This window comes from Urocitellus parryii, chromosome X (genome assembly GCF_045843805.1).
Source record: "Urocitellus parryii isolate mUroPar1 chromosome X, mUroPar1.hap1, whole genome shotgun sequence".
Classification (NCBI taxonomy): Eukaryota; Metazoa; Chordata; class Mammalia; order Rodentia; family Sciuridae; genus Urocitellus; species Urocitellus parryii.
This window is the reverse complement of record NC_135547.1, coordinates 20584718-20606185: the sequence shown is the minus strand read 5'-3', so window position 1 is coordinate 20606185 and position 21468 is coordinate 20584718. Positions and strand designations below refer to the sequence as shown.

At 35.9% G+C, this 21468-nt stretch overlaps 1 protein-coding gene across 1 annotated transcript; it reads right to left on the bottom strand.

The window, feature by feature from the left end:
• Positions 1–1064: 1064 nt before the first annotated feature.
• LOC113200458 (olfactory receptor 11L1-like) lies at positions 1065–2003 on the bottom strand. The gene has a single exon (XM_026413887.1). It carries the CDS (start codon positions 2001–2003, stop codon positions 1065–1067), a length of 939 nt encoding a protein of 312 aa, XP_026269672.1.
• Between the last annotated feature and the right edge of the window lie 19465 nt (positions 2004–21468).

The window sequence follows — 21468 nt, the reverse complement described above, 5'->3', positions numbered from 1 at the left end:
TATCATATTTCATACATTAGATTGAAGTGGGTTACAACAATTACTAATAGGGCATTATGTAAAATTGTGGATGTGTAACTGATGTGATTCTGCAATCTGCATTTGGGGTAAAATTGGGAGTTCATAACCCACTACAACTGGGTTTTTGCACTCAAAATATAATGTGTAGATCTGTCCATGTCAGCACATGCAGAATTCACTTGTTATTTGTTGTTGTTGTTTATGTTTGTTTATTCATAGATGTATTATATTCCATTGTATGTGTGTTTTAATGCATTGAGCAAATTAGATTGCTTTTATCTTTTGTTCTTACGAATAATCCTTAAATAAAAAGTTAAAATTGGGCTGGGGTTGTGGCTTAGCTGTAGAGTGCTTGACTAGCACGTATGAGGCCCTGGGTTCGATCCTCAGGACCACATAAAAATAAATAAATAAAATAAATGTATTGTGTCCAACTACAACTAAAAAATAAAATATATATTAAAAAGTTAAAATTAATTTAATGCCAGGATATTTTTATCAACAATTTGAGGGGGAAAGGGAAGACATTGGTATTAAACTGCAACACATTTCCTTTTTCCCTCTCACTTTACATCTAAACAATGTTCACCTAAGAAAGGTTATCGGCACTAATATCTTCCATGGTCCAAGAAACCCCTCAGTTAGTGAAAAGAGTATGAGTTTGGTGGTAGGTGAGCCTTGGGCTCAGATTCAAATTGTGGTTTCATTACAATCTAGCTGGATGGTTTTGAGTAAATGAATTAGTCTTTGAGAATCAGTTGTGATCTGTAAAATAGGGACAATAATAGTAGCTACTTTGTAATGTTACTGTGAGGATTTAGCACACAATGATCCACAGAAGGAATTAATATAGTGCCTGGTACCTACAAAATGTCCAACAAATGAAACTTCCGGTTCATGAACAGGGAGAGTATTGATGGAACATGGGAAAACTCATCAATTTAACATGAACTATTGTTGATGCTATAGAAATATTTTGTGTTGTTGGGGTTTTCAATAAATGCCCAGATCCACTAAAAGCTTCAAATATAATTAGCCCAGGTCTATTTCCCTCGTTGCACCAATTTTCTCAGAGCTACTTTCACATCCTTGTTCCTTAGGGTGTAAATGACAGGGTTGAGTGAAGGAGTAAGCACTGTATATAGAAGGGAAAGCAACTTTAAGATGTCTTCATACTGAGGCCCTGATGGGAAACCATAGACAATGCCCAGTGTCCCATAATAGAGACTGACCACTGTTAGGTGTGAAGAACAGGTAGAGAAAGCCCGCTGCTTCCCTGTGGCAGAAGGAATCCTCAGAATAGTGGAAATAATGTGAATATAGGAAGCCAGGGTCAGCAGGAAAGGGCCAAGGGCAAATAGAGAGGTGCATATAAAAGAGGTCATCTCAGCTACCTGAGTATCAGTGCAGGCAAGTTTCATGATGGGCTTCAAATCACAGAAGAAGTGGTCAATCTCATTAGCAGAACAGAATGTTAAACGAAAAATGAGGACCATGAGAAGGATGGGTGCCAGAAATCCAGCCAGCCAAGAGGCAGCAGCTAGGTGTAAGCAACCCCAGAAGTCCATGATGCTGGAGTAGTGCAGTGGGTTACAGATGGCTATATAGCGATCATAAGACATTACAGCCAGGAAGAAGCATTCTGTGGCCACGAGGGAAGCAAAAAAATAAAACTGGCAAGCACAGGCTGGGAAGGAAATAGGCACATGAGCTGACAGCAATGTCCTCAACATTATGGGCTCAATGGTAGTAGTATAGCCAATCTCTAGGAAGGAGAAGTGGACAAGAAAGAAATACATGGGTGTATGAAGGGAGCAATCAGCTGACACCACAGTTAGGATCACCATATTGCCTATGAGAGTCATCACATAAATGGTCAGAAATATCCCAAAAAGAAGAAACTGAAATCCATGGAGATCCCCAAAACCCAAAAGGATAATTTCTGAAATTTGAGTTGTATTTTCTTCTGTACTGCTGGCCATGATTTGGATCTAAAATAAATACATAAGTAAAAATTTAAAGAATAACCATTGATCAAATACTATTTTTAGAAAAAATCAAACAAGAGACTTTATACATATCAAGCATAATTGGCTTCTCTGTAGACATGCAAGATTCTTAAACTTAATTAATATATTTGACCATAGCCTCCCAGGAGCCATTGGGAAATTTAATCTATGACTTTAATTATCTCACCATATTTAGAATGTATAGGTTCTTGAAATTGTGACTATAACACATAAATATGCAGTTTTTAATATATAAAAATAGGAAGAAGTGTTCAATTCTTGGAGATCTGACTCTGGTTGCCTCTGCTGTTGCTGCAGGTATTATCATCAACAATGAACATCCCTAGCCATCTATGTGTAAATTTCATAAGATCTGTGATCAATTTTGTTTCCTGTTTTAGAAATTCCATACCCATTAAATTATATATATTGTGTTTCATCATGACAAAGTATGTCTAGTCCTTAAAACTTACTTACGTGACAGCAAGTTCATTAAATAATAGAAGAGGCACAATACAGCAGTGCAAGAGTAAACTAGCAATCGTAAAGAGTGTGAGTAAGGGAGAACATTTCAGGTAGAGGGAGTAAGGATTGGTGCAAGGAAGGACTGAGTTTTAGAAAACTAAGGGTGGAAAAGTGGGAAGGAGGGAGGGAAAGAGAAAAAGAGAAAGAACACTCAGAAACAGAGACACAGTGACAGAGATATAGAAAGAACAAGGAAGAGGAGGAGAAAAGAGGGGGAAGGATAAAAGGAGCACAAGAAGAAAAACAGGAAGAGAGAAGGAGGAAAGAAAAAGGGAGAGAAGAAAGAAGGAGGGAGAAAAGAAAGAAAGGACAGAAGGAAAGGAGGAAGAGGAGGAGGAGGAAGAGGAAGAGGAGAAGGGAAAAAGGAGGAAGAGGAAGATGAGAAGGAAAAAAGGAAGAAGAAGAGGAAGAGAAAAGAAAGGAAGGAAGAAGACAGGTCAGATCATTCAGGAATTTATGTTTTTAAATACTGTGTAATTCCACTGGATGGTGTTAAGCAGCAGTGTAATCCCATTTACAGTTTAAAAGTTGCCTTTGATGTTATGTAATACATAGAAGGACAACTTCAAGGACAAAGTGAGAGAAATAAAAGAATATTTCAGAGTACCAAGTGAGAGATAATAGAATATCTGAATAAAATGGTTACACAAAAGATGGAGAGAAGACAAATTCAAGATGTACTTGGGAGGTAGAAACACCAGGACTTACTGACATACAGATATTAGGAGTAATGAAAACTGAATTATTGGAGATGACTCTTGAGTTTCTGGCTTCAGTAACTGGTGCATTGATTTAGATGGTGAAGATTGTGGGAAGGAAAAGATTAGGGGACTCAAAAGTTCAATTTGTGTGAAGTTCAATTTGTATGAAGTGGAGAGAGTAGAGAGGCAATTTGTGAGTTTGTGAGTTTGGGGGTTTGTGAGTATATAGCTCAAAAGAGAGGAGTTCATTGGACTATAAATTTAGAATTTATGTGAATATACATAACATTCAAAGACATGGGAATGAATGAGGTGACCTACAGAGAGATTATAGATATAGAAGAATGCCCTACACTGAACTTGACCCCCCTCTTTCTTTTAGTCCTAACAGAGAAGAAGAAACCAGAATAGGAGATTGAAAAGGAGGAATCAGTGAGGTAGGATCAAAAACCAGGAGGAACTGGAATAAAGGAATCCAAATTTCAAGAGAAATATGTTGATTATGTTAAACACTGTTGTAAGATCAAGACAGAGAATGGTCTGACATATTTGGTTACATGGATAATCAATTCAATTGGGCTAATGGAGACTGAAGAGAAGCAGAGAAATGGGGTTGTAACCGAAGAGTGATGAGCATTGACCCTACCTTTTCAAAGCTGATGAGAATGATCCAGCATGGATACTGAAGACATGTAAGTAAACAAGGAGCTAATTTTGGGAGTAAAATCTTTTAGAAGCTGAGAGGGGATAGGATATAGAACACAGGAAGAGGGTTTAACCTATGATAAGGGCAGGAACACTCATTTTTTAGCAGGTAGAAGTTCAGGAAATTGTTCCAGTTGTAGTTAAGTTGCTATATGTGATCTTAGGAAGATGACTGAGTTTGTATCTATGGCTTCTGTTTTTTCAGTGATGTGTGAGAAAAGGTCATCACCTAAGAGTAAAGATAGGGAAGGAGATGTTGGAGGTTTGAGAGCCAAGGAAAAGCTATAAAATATTCACATCTGGCAGTGAATGAGCTACATCCCACTAGAATAAATACTGTGTTTTCCAGTCAGTATTGAGTAGTGGCAATTTGATGTTTGAGATCATGAATTTAAGAAGGCACAATCAGACTCTTTTTCTTATGTGATATTCTTTGACAATGTTTAGCTACCAGGACAGAGTAGACAGTTTAAATCAGGTTTGGCATTTGCCAAGGCAAAACAGTGGAAGGAAAGAGGGGCATGAAAATTGTGGTATACTTTTTAAAAGTTAGAGTGAATAATTACATGGTAAATGTTAAGTTTCCTCTCACTGCCTTCCACTGATTATCAAGTCAGGGGATGCTGAAGATACGAAGAACTTCTAAAATGTCATTTGACCAATGCTTTAATTTTCTAACTGAAAAAGATGATCCAGACAGGTAAAGTGTCTTCCTTAGGATCTGGGGTCTATTAGTAATAGAGCAGTAACTAACACTACGATTTTACTTCTGGTCCTCACTACTTTCATTATAGCATGCTCTTCTTTTTCTTGCTCTCATCTCTCTTCAGTGCTCTGAACAAGAAAGGATCTTAATGTATACTATGGAAGTACACGAAAAAAAGGCTTACCTTCTGTTTAGTAATTTACATGCCTGGAGTACAATACCTTTTGAAGAACTTTGAAATCCATTACTATTTTTAATCTTCTCAACTATCTTGTGAAGTATTTGGGAATAGGTCTTTGATTTGTCTCATTGGATTTACAGATGAGAAAACAGAACTATGATGGTACTACTACCACATGATGCTTGTATTTCAATTATGACCCTTCTTCCTGGAGAAAAAAAAAAGTTATTCTCATTGGTGTTGATGTAAATGTGAACTTGCAAGATAATAATTATATTATGGATTTTTGGTCAGGTAACTGGATAATAGGAACCATGTGTGGTTGCCATCATTTGAGCATGATGTAAGAAACTGAGGTAGATTTATAAGAAACTGCTTTAGGAAAAACAAGTTTGGAGGGTAGAATGAAGTAAACTGTATTTGATGTAGTACTGTTTCAGACCTTTGGTAGATGTCCAGAAAAACTAGAATCTTCTTAGGAGAAGAATAGAGAGAAGGAATAATGTGCAAAAAAAGTCTAGTAACCTGACACCCATGCTGACCATTAGTTTTGGAAGGACTTTTGAGCTAAATGAGTAGGGAACTGAGCACAGAAAAGGTAGTAGCACACATAGTTTTGGAGAAAAGGATTGAAAAAAAGTCACTCACAGAAATGAGAGAAACAAAGAGAATGATGTCACAGAGTCCAAGGAAGAAGTGGAGCCATTAGAATTACTAGTAAAGAAGGTTCCATGCATATGAGAGTGCTTGGGCAGGGATCCTGAGTGCAGTAAGGTAAGGAGATGAAAGGAAAAACAATAAATCTTGACTATGATTTCAAGAAGGTTGTTGGTAAAGCAAAGGAGGGAGACAGACAGCCACAAAGCTAAGGATAGAAGAGAGGACAGAGGGAAACTTTTTATTCTCACTTCTTGCTTTTTTAGTAAAGGAGAAACTAAACTAAGAGTCTAGGCAAAGTGTCTAACTCCAGAGAAAAGAAAGACATGCAAGAGAATGAGTGATAGAGCAAGGATCACCAAGGAGGTTGGAAGGAATAAGATGGGGAAATACACAATTGGAGGCATTATCTTCAGGAAGGAATGAAATGTCATCCTTTATAAGAGAAAGAAGAGGGTAAAAGTGGACAGTGATTATGAAGATAATTACCTCTTCTTTTTCCTTCCACTTGAGTTTGGAGACATAAGCCATCCTTAGATGACTACGATGAGGCCTTGGCAGAGATGTTCGCTTTGCTTCCTCAGAGCCTGTCTTCTTGTTCCATCTATATTTGTGGAGCCTAAAATATTTGGCAGAGTCTGAAGTGGGTTGCTATGACAGGTAGCTGGTTTGCTGTACCACTACTGTGTTGTCTGACCAGGAGTAGATCCAGTAACAGCATGGCAGACACATAATACATCCTTTAAAAAGATCATACAGAACCTTGGGAATCATAGCTTTCCCACCTTTCCTTTTCTATCTACACAATTACACTTTTCCCTCCTCTAATTTCCCTGAAGCACATAAGGTTTCCAAAAGGAAGAACTAAGAGTATGTCACCTAAAGACACTTAGTTTTCAGGTGGTGTAGCCAAAGCATTTTTAGCTCCTGCAGTGACCTCCTTTGGGTTTAGAAAGAGCAAAATGCTTGCCAAAGTATCTATCTTTTAAACACTCCAACAACCTTCAGCAAGCAGGGACTGGTAGACACAGTTCAAATAAGAAAACCAATTATCTTTAAGTTTGGCTCCCAGGGGAGCTTTGCTTTTTAATTGAGAGATCGATGTTGGATTCTCATGACATCCTGAACTTCCATTCAGTGTCTGCTGACTAATGGTGTGAAATTGGATATTGGAGTATCTGACATGTCACATGGGTCAGAGCCCCGATCCATCTAGGCCAGCCTCCAGAGGCTGCTGAAAGTACCAAGCAACAGTTTGGGGAGGGTACAATGGGAAAAGTGCGGAAACTAGTGAGAAAAATCTAGATTTTAGATCTGTAGCTTCCAGTGCCTGTGTAATACAGCTTCCCTTACCCTCTCTTAGTCCCAGTTTTTCCTACTTTGAATCCCCGTCCTGCTGACTTCACATGGTTGTTGTGGGACATAATGTAATATTGTGTAGGAAACCCCTTTATTAAATAGGAAGCACATTTAAGAAGCATCTGAAAGATATTGGTGATCATGGAAGCTGAGGATAGTTATAAAGTTCAAGGAGGCTTGGACCCTTATAACTGGAAGTAGAACTCTTACCTTTTTATATCATTAAATATAGCCTGAAAATATCCAAATCCCCTTCCCCCCAAATTTTCAGTCAACCTTAAGTGAATTCCATATCCTAATTAAAAGCACAACTGTTATGGTTTGATTTTATAATCAAATCAAAAGTCCTCTTACACAAGTTGTCAGAGGCAGTTTTTCAAATCAGTTACCTTGTAATTTTTCCATCCTTGGTGGATAGATTGCAGATGGCTTCTGGGTAAGTTTCCTTGCTGTAGATTTTGTATGCTTTTATAGCTTTCCAGGCTCTACAGAAAGAAATGGCTGGGGAGTGAAACCCCCTCTGTATAGCACTAAGTGAGACCTCTCCTCTATTTCATGACTATATGAGCATTCTTTAAAGCTGTGAGAGCATCACATAAAATAGAGAACTCACAGAGATATAGCCATTGCCTCTGTTATCCCAGGGCATTATCCTTGTCACCATTCAGTTGTAAATTACACAGACAATATCAGGTCCTTCCTCTGTGTCCAGCAATACTCTAAATGCTGGAGATACAAATGGGAAGAAAGTCTGGAAACCTGAGTGCATGACTTAGGACCTCAATGTCCACCAGAAGTGAAAGACATGTAAACAAAGCAATCAAATTGCAGCATGGTAAATGCCAACAACACAAATTTGTGTAACGTGGAGAAGGGAACTGGAGGATCAGTTTGCAGGAGGTAGGAACACTGAAGGTCTATTGGAGGACCTGCTATCTGCATTTTTTTCCAGAATGAAAACTTTATAATGTCTTGGGTTTTGAAGGAGAGATAGGAGTCTGTCAAGCCAACAAGGATGTAGAAAAAGTCTCAGTCAGAGGGGATAGCCTGTGATACTAAGGAGAAACAGGAGAGGAGACTGGAGCAATAGGTAGACACCAGGTGATGGATGGCTATGCGCATTAACCTAAGGAGTATGAACTTTTTTCCTGAGCTTAATGAGGAATCATAAAGGGTTTTGAATAGGAAAAAGGCATGGTTGTGTTTGTATTTTTAAAAACTATAAACTTTGGTGGCTATGCAAATTAGCAATATCTAATGAAAGTCCAGTGAGGAAGCTGTCAATTCAATCTAAGAGAGAATGGTAGCCACTGGAAAAGAAGAGGAGGCAATGATTTCAGGCAGTAGCAATATTATTATAATTATCACTAAGATGATTTTCTCCTCTCATTATCACTAAACTTTTGAGTAATTTCTGTAAGAAGAAGGAATTGTATTTTTTCCTGTGTATTCCCTAACATATGGGTAACCCTAAAGTGTGACTTGGTTATTAGATGTCAACTCATATTTCCTGTAGAAATACTAGTCCCAAATCTCTGGCCATCCAAGACAAATCCTTATAAAGAAAAAACTTGAAATGCTTCATGCTTGCAGTAAACTACAGTGGTTCTCTAATAACATTTTGTCACATGAGTAAATGAATGAACAACTTGAGGAATATAGATATAATTCACTAACAGATCAAGGCTCTTTAGTTGATATGTGGGAAATACAAGGATATAGATAGAGCTCTTGGCCTTGAAGGAAATGAAAAAATCTTTCAGCTGGACAGCTCACCACAGTGACTCTCTTTTCCTCGTTGTCAACTTACTGGTCACTAAGGCTCAGTAGGAAGTTTGATTAAAAGAAAATTCAATAAACATCACATAATCTCCTACACAAAAGGAATACTAATCTAAAGATCACAAGAGGTGCCAGGTCTTTTATTCTAAGTTTATGAATTTTTCAAAAACTAAATTTAATGAACAATACATAATTTGCACATGGTGAATAATTAAAACAGTATAACTAAGACTCTCTTCAATCCCAGACCTCCAATCTCTTCCCAGAGGCAACTACTCTAAGCAGTGTATTATGGGTGCCTGAAGAAATTCTGTATGCTCTTAACAGGCTTTATACATTTACATTTTTTTTCATATTTACAAAAAAGTGATCACACAATATATAATACTTTTATGGAGTTTTAAAATTTAATGTATGTTGGAGATCTTTCTGTATCTGAATACATAGATCAATCTCATTCATTTTAATATTTGCATAGTGTCCTAGTATGTGGATGAGGCTTTATTTATTTATTTTTGCTACAAAGCTGATTTTCTAAGAAATAAAATGTTGTCGGTACAGTAAAAATTCTTTTTCCCCCCAATCTCATTTCTCTTGAGTCACAAGGACAACCACTATCCTAATTATGGGTCCTACATATTCATGTTTTATCCTTCTACTACTTATGAATGTATCCATAAATAATATATGGCAACATTACATATGTTTTAAATTTTACACAACTGGCATCATAACATTTTGCAACTTGATTCATTTTCCTAATTCCCATTTGTGTTTTCAGAACAGTTCCTGTTGGTATATATGATTCTCAGTCATTCATTGTTAATTTACCTTGCTCCTCATTATACTTAATACTGTTGTTTCATTTGCTTTACCTTATAGCTTCCTTGTTAAAATGAGTCCTACAATTGTAATTATTTTTTTTTTCAAATCACTGCTTTGAAGTTGCACTGGATGAATTAATGAAAGTGTGAGAAATTCTTATAAACTGAAACAAAATAAATTGAAAATCTGAAACATGGGGGAAGGCTACAAAAGAATGGACATTTATGTCAATATATTTTAGCATTACAAGTGTTGCAATGAATATGCTTCCATACGTTTCTAGAATTTCCATAAGGCACCTAGGCATTGAATTGCTGACTCAGTGTATATACATATTTTCATTTTTACTAAGAACTGCCAAATGTTCTCTAAACTGGTTGTATAAACTCACATTCCCAGAAGCAGTGTATAACAGTTGTTTCCTCACATTCTTTTTGGCATGTGGTATTAGCAGATGTTTGTATTTGGGGTAATCTGATGGGTATGAAATAGTATCACTATGCTAATTTAATTTGCATTTCCCTGATTATTAATGAGGAAAAGCATGTTCCCATCTATTTACTAGTCACTCAGGTTTTTCTCTTCAGTGCATTGTCCATTAATATTTTGCCTATAGTTAATTTGGATATTTTTAAACTGAATGTAATTCTTTATGTAGTCATTATTTGACTGTTATTTATTTGCTGGGAATATTTACTTCAAGTCACTTGCCTATTGACTTTGTTTAGTGTGGTATTTTACAAAATAGAATACTAGAGGCTTTTATCCCTTGATATGATCAAATTGTTCAATCCTTTACAATTTGTAATTTTTGTTTCTTTTTCAAGAAAGTTTTTTCTACCCTAATATTGTAAAGATATTCTTCTAAATTTCTTTCAAATCTTGAGTCATTTTTAGCACTGAGTTTTAAAAATCTATCTGGAATTTATTTCTGTATATGATACAATATAGAAATCTAATTTTAATTGTTCCAATACAAATAATCTGTTTTTGCTACACTATTTATTAAACAATCATTTCTTTCCTCCCATGATTTACAATGACAGTCTTTTCATATACCAGGGTTCCTTATGTTCTCAGGTTTGTGTCTGGAACTTTTTTTCTTTCTCACTGACCTGTTGCTTTCGTAAATTACTTTTAAAAATCTTGATATCGGGACTAGTTCTTCCTGCTGGTTCTTCTTCATAATTGTCTTGAATATTCCTGATCTTTTAATTTTTCATATAAAATTGGAATCGGCTTGTCAAGGTTCATGAAACACTTCGTTGAAATGTTATTTGGAACTTCATTGAATTACAGATTAATTTTTGGGACAGTTGACATCTTCATATATAGGAAGATTCAAGCCTTATGAAAATTGTACATATATTTCCCTTTGTTGAGGTTTTCCTTTATGCCCTTCCATACTGCCATAAATACTATTTCCAGATATATCATGAGCATTTTTTCTTAGATTTGAAATTAGTTACTTAATAGTGTTACTTGTTGTTATGAATGGCAACTTTATTTTAACCAGCTTTATTGAGTTATAATTTACAAACAATAAAATTCACCATTGTAATGCTATGAATTTTGGCAAATATATACGAAACTGTATAATTATCACTTATAGTCAAGATGTAGAACATTTCCATCACATCCAAAAAATCTTTCATGCCCTTTGACTGAGTTTTAAAGTCTATCTGGAAATCTAGCAGTGTCTTCCTCCTACTCACTGATATGTTTCCTGTGCCAAAAATTGGCCTTTTTTTTTTTTTAGAATTTCATATAAATAGAACAATATAGTATATAGTCCTTTGTGCCTGGCTTCTTTTACCTAGCATGTTTTTGAGATTCATCCTTGATTTGTTTGTATGAAAATTTCCCCTTTTATTTCAAAGGAATATTCTATTGTATGGATATTCCACAGTTGGTTTATTCACATACCACTTCATGATTGTTTACAGGTTTTGCCTTTAATGAATAAAGCCACTATGGACATTCACATGGCAAGACTTTGTGTGGGCATGTTTTCATATCTCTTTGGTCAGTTTCTAGGTTTTACTATAAGTGAATGTTTAACTATATAAGTTATTGCCAAACTGTGTCACAAAGTGGCCCTACCATTTTATACTCCCACCAGCCACGTATATATGCAAGTTCTAGTAGTTGCCCCACATCCTCAACCTTGATATTGTCAATATTTTACTTTTATCCAGTGAATGATAACTTTTTAAAAGTTATATTTTGTAATTGCTTTTTGCTTATATGGAAGAATATTATTGATTTTTAAAAAATATCTCCTATGCCAAATGTTCTCTCTGATATGCGGATGCTAACACATATTAAGGGTGGGGGAGAATAGAAGGTCACTGGATTAGACAAAGGGGAATGAAGGGAAGGGAGGGGGAGAGGAATAGGAAAGACAGTAGAATGAATAGAAGATGACTTTCCTTTGCTCATAAATGAATATACAACCAATAACTACACATTGTGTACAACCATAAGAATGGGATCTTAATTAGAATAAGTTATACTCCATGTATGTATAATATGTCAAAATACACTCTGTCTTGTATATCTAAAAAGAACACATAAAAATCTATGCAGCAATATTTAAGAACTCTCTTAATATTTAAATTGTCTGAAAACTCCCATTAGCTTTTTATGTAGCCAATCACATAGTCCATGAATGAGGCTGGGAGTGTAGCTCAGTGGCCTTGCATGACTGAGGGCCTGGGTTCAATGCCCAGCATGGCAAGCGAAGTAGTCTGAATAACTGTTTTCTTTCCAGTCCTTAAATCCATTCCTATCCTTGTCTTATTGAATTGAAATTTCCTTGTGATTACAATCTTAAATAGTAGCTTGGAGGACTAGAAGCCAGGCATAATTTCTTGGTTCATGGTTCTAGTGAGAATATTCCTAAAGTTTCCACACTATAATATTTATGGTAGATTTTCAGTAGATATCCTTTATCATAATTAATATTTCCCTCTATTCTTGATTTGTTCAAGGGTTTTTTGATAGAGAAGTGTTGAATTTTATTCATTTTTCTTTATATGTTAAGATCAGTACACATTGATTTCTCTTTAATCTGTTTAAGCTGTGAATTGTAGTAGATTTTCTAAATTTTAGCTATCCTTTAAGTCCTGAAATTAAGCTCATTTATTTACAATGTACTATATTTTACACATTTGCTGAGTTAAATTTACTAATATTTTGATATATTTTTACTTTTAATTGATGAATGATAATTATATGACTTATGGGATACAGTGTGCATTTCAATACATATACACACTGTGTATTGACCAGACTAAGATAATTGGCATATCTGTCATCACAAACATTTATCTTTTCTTTCTGTTGGGAACATTTTAAGTCCTCTTTATCAGCTATTTTGAAATAAGCAATTAATTGTCAAATTAGTTATTCTACTGTGCTTTAAAACATTAGAAGTTGTTTCTCCCATCTAGCTGCACCCTCATGACCATTAATGATCCTCTCTCCATCCATTCTCCACCACATCTGCCTAAACTCTGGTAACCACTATTCTACTCTGTTTCTATGAAATCCACATTTAAGCTTAACATAATGTCCTCCAGTTCTATCCATGTTGTTGCAAATGACAGAATTTCATTGATTTTTATGGATGGATAATATCCTATTGTGTATATAGACCACATTATCTTTATTCATTTATCCATGGATGGGTACCTAGGTTAATTCCATATCTTGTCCATTGTGAATACTGCTGCAATAAATATGGAAGTGTAGGCATCTCTTTGACATACTGATTTCATTTCCTTTGGATACATGCCCAGTAGTGGATTGATAGATCATATGGCCTTTGTATTTCTGCTTTTTTTTTTTTTTGAGGAAGATCCTGTTATCCATAATGGTTGGATTAATTTACATTCTTACCAACAATCTATGCTTGTTCCTCTTTCTCTGCATCCTTGCCTGAATTAATTTTTTTTATCCTTTTGATAATAGCCCTTCTAACTGGGGTGAGATAATATCTCTTTATGGTTTTGATTTGCATTTTTCTGATGATTTGTGATGTTGCATACTTTTTCATATATTTGTTGGCCATTTGTATATCTTCTTTTGAAAGATGTCTATCTGGGTCATTTGTCACTTTTTTAATCAGTGGTTTTTTTGTTTGTGTGTGTATGTGTGTGTGTGTGTGTGGCCATTGAGTTGTTTGAGCTCCTGATGTTCAAAATTAACCCTTTGACAGATGCATAGTTTGGGAATATTTTCTCCTATTCTGCATGCTGTTTCTTCATTCTGTTGATTGTTTCTTTTGCTTTCCAGAAGCTTTTTAGTTTGATGTAATACCATTTGTCAGTTTCTTCCTTTGTTGCCTGTGGTTTGGGAGTCATAACCTAAAAATACTTACCTATACTGATGTCCTGATGTCCTGTGGTATTTCCCCCATATTTTCTTCTTACAGTTTCATAATTTTGGTCCTACATATAAATCTTTGATCCATTTTGATTTTATTTGATTGAAGTGAGTCTCCTTTCTCCAATGTATGCTCTTGCTGCTAGTGTTGAAAAGTAATTGTCTATAGATGCATAGATTATTTCTACAATTTACTAATATTAAAATTAGGACTTCTATGAGAGTGAGAGTGGTTTCTAATTTTTCATCTTTCTGAAAATCTTGTCTGGTTTTGGTGTAGAGGTTTTAATAGCCTCATAAAATGGATTGGACAATTTTTTTAATATTTATTTTTTAGTTTTTGGTGGACACAACATCTTTATTTTTTTTTATTTTTATGTGGTGCTGAGGATCGAACCCAGTGCCTTGCGCATGCCAGGTGAGCATGCTACCGCTTGAGCCACATCCCCAGTCCCTGGATTGGACAATTTTTTTTTCACTTTTTCTGTTCTCTGGAATATTGATATAACAAAAAATTCTTTGGAAGTTTGATAAAACTTGCTTGCAGAAACATGTGAATTTTATTTTTGGTTGCAGAGCATTGGCTACCAATTGAATTTCTTTAGTATTTAATGGTCTATTCATATTTTCAATTTCTTTTTGAATAAAATTTTGGTGATTTTTATTTCTCTACAGAATCATGCATTTTACTAAATTTTTCATAATATCAAATATGAAATATTTGTTTAGCAATGTCCCTATTTTCATTGCTGATGTTGTTTACCCAGGTCTTTATTATTTTCAACTTAGTCATATCAGAGTCATGCCTATTTTTAGCCTTTAAAAATTTAGGTTTTTGCCTTATTAAGCATTTCTATTTGTTATTGTTGTTTCCTATTTCATTAATTTCTGTTTTGATATTAATTTTCCTTCTTCTGATTAGCTTCATGGTAGTTTTTCTAACCTTTTAAGAACATATTAATATTTTGTTGTTTTTTTCCTATTGCATGGATCACATTTTCTTATCATAGTGGCTATACCCACAATATAGTACATGTCATTAAGTTATAGTTGTTTATAATTTCCATTTACATTGTTTTTTATTCTTAGAATATTTTTTGTCCAAATATATGAAGGGTTTGGGGGATATTTTTATTAACTGCTCTTGTATTTCATTTGATAAAACTGTTAATATAATATTGTTCATTTTTAATTTATTGAGACTTTCTTTGATACTTGGCTTTTGTTCTACTTTTGTAAATGTTTCAAATGTAATTGAAAATAACATATACAAACTTTATTTGTTGGACCCAAGATTCAGTATGTATGAGTGCATGTATCATTAACTCAAAATCTCTAATTATGTTGTTCAATGTTATATATTCTTGCATATCTTCCTTACCAGTTTCTGAGAGAGGCATGTTAAAGTCTTCTCACAGTAATAAGGACTTGACATTATTTTTCTTGTTCTTCTGTTAATTTGTTTCATTTTCAGAGTCTTGTAAAATGAAACAAGAAATTGTGGGTAAAACATCAAGTATACCAACTGATACATGGTAGGCACTCAAAAAGTCAGAGATGGTCTTGTTTGATTATTATTATTATTATTACACATAATAGAGATATTAATAAATCCAAGCCCTGCCTTGTCAAAATGCACTCAGGATGGCTTTGTCTAGAGGATGAGACATTTTGGCAATAATTGAGCCAAGAAATAATACTAAATGAAGTTGGTCACATCAACTTGCCAAGAGCAGTGACAATTAGAAGTCCCCTCATCCACCAGGAAAAGCATGTCTTTCTAGAGTGACCACATCTTAGCAGCTTTCTTCAAGTCACCTAAAGAAGAATGGTTTTGGGGTTTGGTGAGCAATGATAGAACAATGAGGGGCCAGAGGTTGGAATCCTTGCTCTAGTTCAGCAGGCATTGGGGCCTCTCAAAAGGAGGAGGAAGGCATGGCAAGCAAGATCCTTTGTGAAGTGACTTCACTTGGCCACACTTGCTTAGACCTTGCCCAAATCTACCTCAGCATTGATTTGAGTTAGAAAGTAATTTCCTGATGGCTTCTGTAAGCAAGAGCTCAAATTTATTGGTTATCTGGCCAATCTGAAGATTGCAGACTGCAGAGGAAGAACAGAGTAAAACCATGGGTCTTGGCCTCCATTAAACTTGACTCCTATCACACTGTCAGCAGTCATACCAAAAGCTTCTTGGGCCAAATTAGGGAAATCAAGAAGTTATTTAGATATTTTCCACATACAGTGGTAGGTGATTTTTGAGATGATAGTGAGACCTCTAAAGAAGGTTACTAAAGATATCAGTTCTACCCAGCCATTTCATTTCTTCAATATCTTTCAGGGTTTTTTCTTTTTCTTTTTTCTTTTTCTCTTTCTTTTCTTTCTTTCTTTCTTTCTTTCTTTCTTTCTTTCTTTCTTTCTTTTTTTTTTTTTTTTTGTGCTGGGGATTGAATCTAGGGCCTTGTGCATGCAAGGTAAGCATTCTACCAACTGAGCTATATCCCCAGCCCTCTTTTAGTTATTAATATGCTTTCTATTTTGTTCTAGACAGACCAGACTTCTATGTATACAGGTCCTTCTATGTTTCTATGTCAGCCTTTGATCTCCAGTTTCCTTCATTCCCTTCACAATTCATGTCCATGCCTACTACTTCTCAGTATTTATTGACTTTACTCAAATAATCTGTATCTACCTAGGTGCCCTTTTATGAACCCAGTGTGCTCTAGTTCCCATCTCTTGAATAGCAGCCTCAAAATTTACGTTCCTTGGTATCTCTTAGAAGGCATTCCAGTAATCCAGGGTGTGATACATCATAGTGAAAAGAACATGAGCTCTTTGGACAAACAGACCTGGATTCAAATATTTTATTTACCATTTTCTAGCTGTGTGACCTTGAGTGAGTTCCTTAACTCTTTTTAACTATCACAGTTTTGTCTTTAAAATGGGGACAACCATAGTAACTACTTCACAGAGTTCTTGGGAGGACTAAACAGAATCTCTGAAATAGCATTCGGCAAATAGAAAGCACTCAATAAATGTTAATTTCTGGGTGGATCTTCTGTCTTCCCTAAATGGTTTTGAAGTTGCCCCAAAGTAGTGAACATAGCTCTCTATGTGATTCCTCCCCATGCTTGCCTCTGGTGTAGGGCTCTGTATACAACAGGTATTCAAATAATTTAGTGGCCTGATTAGACATGATCCAAATCCACAGCTAGAGAATCAGTTATGGTAAAAGGAGAGGGCCTTAAGAGGCTGAATCTATTATAAATAAGAGACAAAATTTATCAGAAGGACAAATATTTTGGAAACCCTGGGCTCTGAGGGCAAGGAAAGAGGGTAGCATTGTGTCTTATAATAAAGCAGTGTAACATAGTATAAAGGAGTTTCAGTCACATAGCCCTGAATTGGAATCAAGTTTCAACACAGATAAACTGTATGACTTTGGACAATTCATCAAACCACTCAGGGCCTCAATTTCCTTGTCTATGAGTTGAGCCTAATAATCTCTGACTTGCACATTGTGAAAAGTACTCTTTGTGAAGAGCATTCAAGGCACAATCTATTTAAAATTCCTAGAATAATACTGAAGACATGGTCAGTGAAAGATATCTTTCCAGTTTCTCTACTTTCCTAACCTTCACTTGCTGCATTGGACATAGAGTAGAAATCTGTGCATGGAGTGTGAAAGAGATTGTGAAGTCTTCAAGAGGACATTCTCAAATGTTTCCTTCATATATTTGTTCCTCCGTTTGGGGTTGAGCTTGGGAATCATCCCTGGGTAGAATATGGAGCTCACTGTGTCCCTACTTAGTGAGCACTGAGAAGATATGTACAGGTAAATGTGGATTGCGCTTCCACTGTTCAGACTGATTACAGTCACATGGGAAGTACAAGCAGAGAATGTCTTTTCTCACTGAGCCCAGCAGATCCTCATGATAATAAGGAAGATACATACATAGGAGAAAAGGGTGAGTGTCAGGACACAGATACATTAAATATATTGTAGGCAAAGACAAAAAGCAGGAGGAGCACTGGGGTTGAACTTGGTGGTGCACACCAGAAATTCCAGTAACATGGAAGGCTGATTAAAGAGGATTGCAAGTTGGAGGTCAACCTGGGCAACTTCACAGGGCCCTGTCTCAAAATAATTTTTTTAATTTTCATTTTTCAGTATTGGGGATTGAACCCAGGAGTTCTTTACCACTGAGCTACAAACCCAGGGTCTCACTAGGTTGCTGAGGCTGGTCTTGAACTTGCGATCCTCCTGTCTCACCATCCAGAATCACTGGGATTACACAGGTGTGAACAACCATGCCTGGCTATAAAATTTTAAATAAAGAGCTAGGTATATATATCAACACTTGCTTAACATGTGTGAGGTTCTGGGTTCAATCCCTAGTATGGCAAAAAAGCAGGTGCTGGATTGGGGGAGATCACAGAAATAGTGCAAGATGACATGAGGCTTTTGGAGGTCAGATGAAAGATTATGAACCTGAGGAACACCCACTGCATAATTGGAAGCCACTAGATGCAAGCAGAGTCTTGGGGACATGATGGTATGGTATAGCAGAAGATAGAAGGTTACCACATAGCAGTCATGGGCCTTGAAAGACAAGGGGAAGAATGCATGTCAGCAAAGAAACAATAGCAGCTCAACTGGGCCATGCAACCAGAGAAGGAGATGGTTTGGTAATCAGAAAACCCTATCAATGTTTGGGGGCTGTTGTTGAAAATTCCACAAAGGATACATTGCCAAGGAAGAAATACATGGGGATATGAAATCAGGGACCAGTCAGGTTTCCCACCACTTTTGACTGTATAAATGAGGAGAAAGAGAACAAAGATAGGCTGAAGCTGAGGCTCATCAGTGAGCCCATAAGGAAGAATTCTCTCAACTTTCTGGCATTGCCTACTCCCATGCAGTTCCTACAGGTCTGCAGGAGGAGATTTCACAGCAACAGTAAGGCATATACAGCTAAAATCCTTAAACAAGAACTCCAGGGGCTGCCCCTGGCTTGTTAGGACATGAGACATCATGTCTGTTGACTATGGAAAATGGTTCATCTTGGATCATTCTACTCATACCACCCATGAGCCTATTGATTGGGAAATTTAAAGCTATAAAGGTGGTATTTGGAGTCAGAAGAACAGGTCTGAATCTCATCTTTGGCTGTTTTTTGCCTCCCTGACCTTAATATAGTATTTTTGGTGTATTTATTTTATTTTTTTTAGTTCTAATTTGTTATACATGACAGCAAAATGCATTACAAATCATATTACACCTATAGTGCACAAATTTCTATATCTCTAATTGTATACCAAGTATGGGTGGATTAGGCTCTAGATAGAGCAAAAAGGAGGGAATAGAAGGGAAGGGGCATGGGAGTAGGAAAGGCAGTGGAATTAGATGGAAATCATCACCTTAAGTACATGTATGAAGACACGAAAAGAGTGACTCTATTTTTGGCATAGTATCTTAATCTCTCTAAATATTCTCTTACATCTATCTTGTAAGAATAGTTGTGAGGGTTGCATGTGATGGTGGATGCATGCAAAATTGTCTAGCACAGCATGAGAAGAAAATCAAGTACACAGTGAATTCTAATTTCCTTCCTTTTTCTATACCGTTCTACTTCCTGACATGGAAACTGTCCTTAACTAATGCCTAACCTGAGCACAGAGTCAAGGAACAAATACTACACTGGGTAGGAGACTAAAAACTTGCTAGTCCTTTCATTTTCAGTTTTGAGCTGAAGAAGAAGCAGGGAATAGGCAGATCAAGAATATAAAACTATATAATATAGAAGTAAGAGGACAAGCCCCTAAGTCAATTATGTATGGGTTAGAATCCAACTCCAACTTACTAGCTGTGTATTCCTGGGCAAACTGCTTAACCTGAGTTTCATTTTTCATCTGTAAGATGATAGTACCAAGTATTTCCTACATCATAATTTACCTGAAGATAAAATGAGATAATTTGTGTAAAGCACTAAGTATAGTGTCTGGAACATGGTAAATGTTAAGCATTATAATTAGGGAGCTACCGGTAGATTTGTTCTAAATACACATAAACTCCTTTTAGATTTTGTTACTTGCCCTTTGCTAAGAATTCCTTTCTTATTGAACTCCTATTGCTAATCATTTTTTGTATGACTTCAGTGCTTTGAGGCAGTATAAAACGTCAAAAGTGACTCATCTAACACTAAAGAAGAGTATATATATCTAAAGGAAATGAAATCACAATAACCACAACATGGCATCAACCTAAGTGACTATCGGTGAATGAATGTGGTGTAGTAGAGTGGAGGAAGGAGAATAGGGGGAGGGAGGAAGAAAGGAAAAGGGGGGGACACTGGGGACTGAAATAGAATAAATCAGATTTCATGCACGTATGATTTTGTTACTATGAACCCAACTACTATGTATAACTATAATGCTCTAATTTCCTTCTTTCTTTCTTATTGGTTCTTTTTAGTTACATGAAAGCAGAATTCATTTTGATATAATTATATAAGCATGGAATATATCTTTTTTAAAAGATCTGAGTATTTTCTTTTTGAGAGAGAGAGAGAGAGAGAGAGAGAGAGAGAGAGAGAGAGAGAGAATTTTTAATATTTATTTTTTAGTTCTCGGCGGACACAACATCTTTGTTGGTATGTGGTGCTGAGGATCGAACCTGGGCCACACGCATGCCAGGCGAGCGCGCTACCGCTTGAGCCACATCCCCAGCCCCATAGAATATATCTTATTCTAATTAGGACCCCATTCTTATGGATGTACATGATGGTGGGATTCACTATGTTGTTTTTATAAAATGTACATGGGAAATTTATGCCAGATTTATTTCAGATTCATTTAACCGTCTTTCCTTTTTCTATCCCCCCTCCCTTCCCTCCATTCCTCATTGTCTAATTTATTGCACTTCTATTCTTTCCATCACTGCCCCGCTCCTATTATTGTGGGTTAGCTTCCACTTATCAGAGAAAACTTGACTTTTAGGGACTGGCTTATTTCACTTAGCATGATGGTCTCCAGACACATCCATTTGCTGATAAATGTCATAAAGTCATTCTTTAATATTCCATTGTGTATATATACCATGTTTTCTTTATCCATTCATCTATTGAAGGGCATATAGGTTCACATAGCTTAGCTATTGTGAATTGTGCTGTTAAACATTAATATGGCTTTGTTCACTGTAGTATGCTGATTTTAATTCCTTTGGGTATAAACTGAAGAGTGGAATAACTGGGTTTTCTGAAGAATCTCCATACTTCTTTCCAGAGTTTTTGCACCAGTTTTTAGTCCCACCAATATAGTGCTCTAATTAAAAAAAAAAAAACAATGTAGCATATATTCACAGTGAAATACTTTCAGCTATAAAAGGATGAAATCCCACCCATTTTCAACAACATGAATGGGACTGGATATCATTATGTTAAGCAAAATAAGCCAGGTACAGAAAGACAAATAACACATAATATTGCTATTAGTAGAATCTAAAAAAAACTTGATCTCATAGAAGTTGAGAATAGAATAGTGGTTAGGAAGGGTAAGAGAGGACATGGGAAAAGTTTGACCAATAGGCACAATGTTGCACTTAGAAGGAAT